Source organism: Triticum dicoccoides, chromosome 6A (assembly GCF_002162155.2).
Source record: "Triticum dicoccoides isolate Atlit2015 ecotype Zavitan chromosome 6A, WEW_v2.0, whole genome shotgun sequence".
Lineage (NCBI taxonomy): Eukaryota > Viridiplantae > Streptophyta > Magnoliopsida > Poales > Poaceae > Triticum > Triticum dicoccoides.
Window position 1 is genome coordinate 354,786,698 of NC_041390.1, and position 4,118 is coordinate 354,790,815.

Sequence of the window (4,118 nt, forward strand, 5' to 3'; positions counted from 1 at the left end):
TCGGACCACTATGAAATAAAAAATCCACGCCCGTCATTTTTTGAGAAAGCTTCAACCGTTGAATTGAAAAGCTTCAACCGGTTTTATAAAAAGCTTCAACTTGCTTTATAGGACGCTTCAACCCGCGAGTACAGAACAAAAAAGTTGCAACCATTGACGTGAAAAGCTTCAACCGGCGACTGGCAAGGGGGAAAGGCACGAGCGGTGCCGGGTGTGGGCATGTTGGATATGCTACATTGTTTTTGTGTTGGAACTGGCATTTTCTTTTGCTACGACCGTGTGACATTTTTGCTTCAACCATGTGGATTTTTGCTACTACCGCCATAGTTTTTGCTACATCCATTTTTTTCATGACGGCGAGATGCCGGTGGTGGGTTTCTGTGAATTCCGGCGGCGAGATCCAGCACGGGGGCAGGGGCGGATGCTGCAACCGGTCGCCGGCGAGCTGCAACCTCGATCGGCGAGGCATGGCGGCGACCACGCGGGGGCTACAACCCAGTGCCGGATGTGCTGCAGATGCACCTCGTTTTTTGGCCGGAACTGACGCCCGCGGGGTGCTTTTATGGCCACCACGACGAGCAGGGATGAGGGCGCGGGGTGCCGAGAGGACGCGGGCGTGCTCGCTGCGGGAGAGAGAGAGAAACGGGGGGTTTTGACCCGGAACAGATCTGACGGCCCACCTCGCTTAGATCGGACGGCTACTAGCCAACCGGCTGAAAGTACTTTCAGCCGGTGCGCCGACGCAAAGTGCTGCCCTTCACATATTCGCCGCTCCGCCCGCCTTGACTAAAGTAGGCCGCCAACACCCCAAAACCTTACCTCTAAGCCACTGCTCCCACTGTCCAAGCAGCCATCTGTCGTTCGAAAATCCCTAGCTCGCATTTGCGTCCATCACCAGGCCCGGATTAAGACGAGCTAACCTTCGAGCCCTCCAAAGTGGAGCTCGAAGGAGGAGATGAGGGAGGAGGGCCATGGCATGGCTGAGATCGACGAGGAGATGGCCGTCGACATCACGCCACTCGTAGTGGCAGGGTTCACGGAACAGCGCTGGCTGGCTCAAATTAGTGCACGGACGTCGCTGCCGTGTCGGAGCTTCTTGATGCCTCACACATCCGTCCGGAGACACAGCGCCATCGAGCGCCGCCAACTCGACAGCAACAACCTTCGGCGAGGGTGCCTCTCCAATGCAAGGCCTGTGCCCTCTTTGGAGTTTTTCTACGTCAGAATAGTAATCGGTTGTCTTTTGCTACAACGAAATTCACAGGTGCCTAAATACCCTTTTAGAGATTTCAATATGAGCTACATACAGATGTGCAGTATAGATTCAATCATTTTGCTCCATATGTAGTCAGTATTGAAATCTCTAAAAGGTCTTATATTTAGGAACGGACGGAGTAACACTAAAGACAAATGGCTGAAATCCCAGAACCAGCAGCACGCTAAACATCAACACTATATTGACCTAAATCACAACATGATAACCAGTAGAAACATCAGCAGAAGGAATGAAAATGAAAACAAATAGCATCACAAATAACACACGACAAACTGTTCCATTAAGCATAAGTAAAAAAAGAACCACCAAAGCAGATAAGGATTCTCTTGATCTTCTCATAATATCTTACGGTCACTTCAACTGACATAGGAAGTCAACTAACAGGGTACAAATTTCAGCAACAATCTAGGCAAAACACATCCAAAACTCAGGAACTTGTAGCAACTTAGAAGGTCATCTCATGGGGCTTGTCACCATCCCTGAGAGAGAACCGAGCACCAAGATAGTTCTTAAGGTCAGGGACAGCCTCAATAGCTTTGATCAACTCAGCATCGATGGCCTTCTGATCATCTTTTTTAAATTCTGGCAGATTCTTGGTGGTCTGCAGGTTTAACAGACAAGAGACAGAACTAAGTTGTGGAGCAAAGAATGACATAAACATAAGCTGATCGTCCAATGGTTCAGGGATGTACCTCCTTCTCAGTCTCAAACAGCTCCCCTTCAGTCTTCTTTGCCCTGGTCTTCTTGTCCCTGGCGAAGTACTTGTCATCAAACTTCTCCACGTTAACACCAGAGATGTCAACCTTTGTGGATGTGGCAATGACATAAGCCTGGTTCACCCGGCGAACTGGCACACCATTGATCTTGAAAGGCCCTGAAGAGAAACATCAGCGTTAAAATATGCATACTAACTTACAAGACCACGACATAAGCAATTAGCCCAACCGCATATTTGGTTGCAGTTAGAAGCATTAGGCATACTAAATTCCCAGGTTTCACAGATTAACTGGTGTAGCCAAACATGCAAGGAGGGAATTCTCATAGACTAATCAATTCAATGTTGAATAGAGAACCAGATGCCTGCCTCGAATTCATTTTAAAAGTTTGTTGTTCCAAACATCCAATGGGAACCACTAACAATGACACCAACAGATGCTAACAGATAAAAACATGTCACTAAAAAAAGCACTCGATGGCATTTTAGTGTAGTTCCCAAGTCAAAATTCTACGCATTTAAGACACACCAAATGCACCGCCAGTGTTTAGAAAAAAAATACTATTACTAAACAGCGAACCCAAATGGTAGTTAGTCCAAGTCTGATTTGCGCAACGAACAGGCTGGAACCAGACAACCAAACGAGCGAGAACCTACACAGCTTAATGCTTCCATCATGCATCAACCCATGAATAGCTACTTCGAGTAAGCAGCCAATAACTAAATCCACAAACCAACAATGTGAAGACCTACGCTATTGAGTTATAAGGACTGGGTGCATCTCAGTATCATAGCGCAGGAGCCAACGAGATTTACCAGAGATGAGGAGCAGGCCAGACTTGAGCTGCTTGAGGAACACCACGCGCTTCCCCATGTACCTCCCAGCGAGCAGGATCAGCACCGTACCGGGCGTGATGGTCGACCTGCAACAGCCAAATCAATCTCAACCTAAAGTCCCCGGAGGACAGAGAGAGCTGCGAGGCGGTAGTGCGACGAACCTGAGCTTGGTGGGCTTAGGCTTGCGGGTGCTGGCGGTGCGGGGCTTGACGTCGTCGGCGGGGTAGAACTTGGGCTCGGCGACGGCGGCTGGCTTCTCGGCCTTGGGGAAGGCTCCGCCGTGCTTGGCCTTGATGGCCCACAGCCCGCGGCGGTGGTAGGTGTGCGACCGCGACGCGCGCTTGATGCCCAGCGCCATCTTGGAGGTCGGCGCCATTGAGATCCCTTGGGTCGAGGCGTGCGGGCGCTTCGGCTGAAGAAGGGAGGAGGCGGCGGCAGGGAAGAATGGACGATGGGGTTTCGTCGCATGCTTATATGTGTGCAGCAGCGTGGAGGTGGATGGAAACCCTAACTTTCTTGGCCAGGCCGTGATGGATGTTTGATGCTGGGCTGAGTGCTCGGGCTCAAAGAGCCCGTGTGGAATTGTACGTGTTTAGGGCCCATTTGTATATCGGTACCACATCACTTGCCCTGAGTTCGATTGTTCTCTTCTTCTTCTTCTTTTTTTAGGGGACGTTGCTAATTTATTTAGTGCTCAAAAATGCCTCCATCAGAGGCCAGGTCGGAGCTTACAAAATCCGGCGCTACATTAGGCCAAATCTGACATAAAGATCTACAACAATCTGTCACCGCAGCAGTGCAAGGCACCACCGCGTGACTGCCAGTTGGCTGTGCCAAGCATGAGTGCGTGCGTGTGACAGCTGTAAGTGTGTGTGGCCGGAGTGAGTCAGAGGGGACGTGGGGTACTTAACCCCGCGAGAGCATTGTAGCAAACAGGTTGTTATTTTAGTAAAACTGAAATTCTCTCCCACCTTTCTGTCTCTCTCTCTCGCTCACCCCCTCTCTCAAGCCAACCTCATCCCCCTTTCCCTCACCTACCGTCGCTGGTCCTCCCTGATCTAGATCGGGGCGTGACATTTGGTTATCAGAGCCACCGAATCCTGCTGAAATTTTTCTTTGCTGCTTCCACAATCTTTTGGCGTTGATCCGTAACACCCACCGTCGCGGGTGCGAGTTGCTCCGGCAAATCGCCCAAAATCCCCGGCAGGGTTGGATCAGCTCGGAGCGGAACAACGGCGCCGTCCAAACCCTCGGTTCAGACGCGACAGCTGCTGTCCGCCATGGACGACA

The 4,118-nt window shown here is 50.7% G+C and overlaps 1 protein-coding gene across 1 annotated transcript; it reads right to left on the reverse strand.

The window, feature by feature from the left end:
- Positions 1-1,503: 1,503 nt before the first annotated feature.
- On the reverse strand, positions 1,504-3,282 carry LOC119316907 (60S ribosomal protein L6-like). The gene is made up of 4 exons (XM_037591301.1): positions 2,990-3,282; positions 2,808-2,914; positions 1,969-2,150; positions 1,504-1,877 (listed from the first exon to the last, which is right to left on the reverse strand). The coding sequence occupies exons 1-4, from the start codon at positions 3,202-3,204 to the stop codon at positions 1,722-1,724; spliced, it is 660 nt and encodes a 219-aa protein (XP_037447198.1). The 5' UTR covers positions 3,205-3,282; the 3' UTR covers positions 1,504-1,721.
- Positions 3,283-4,118: the final 836 nt, after the last annotated feature.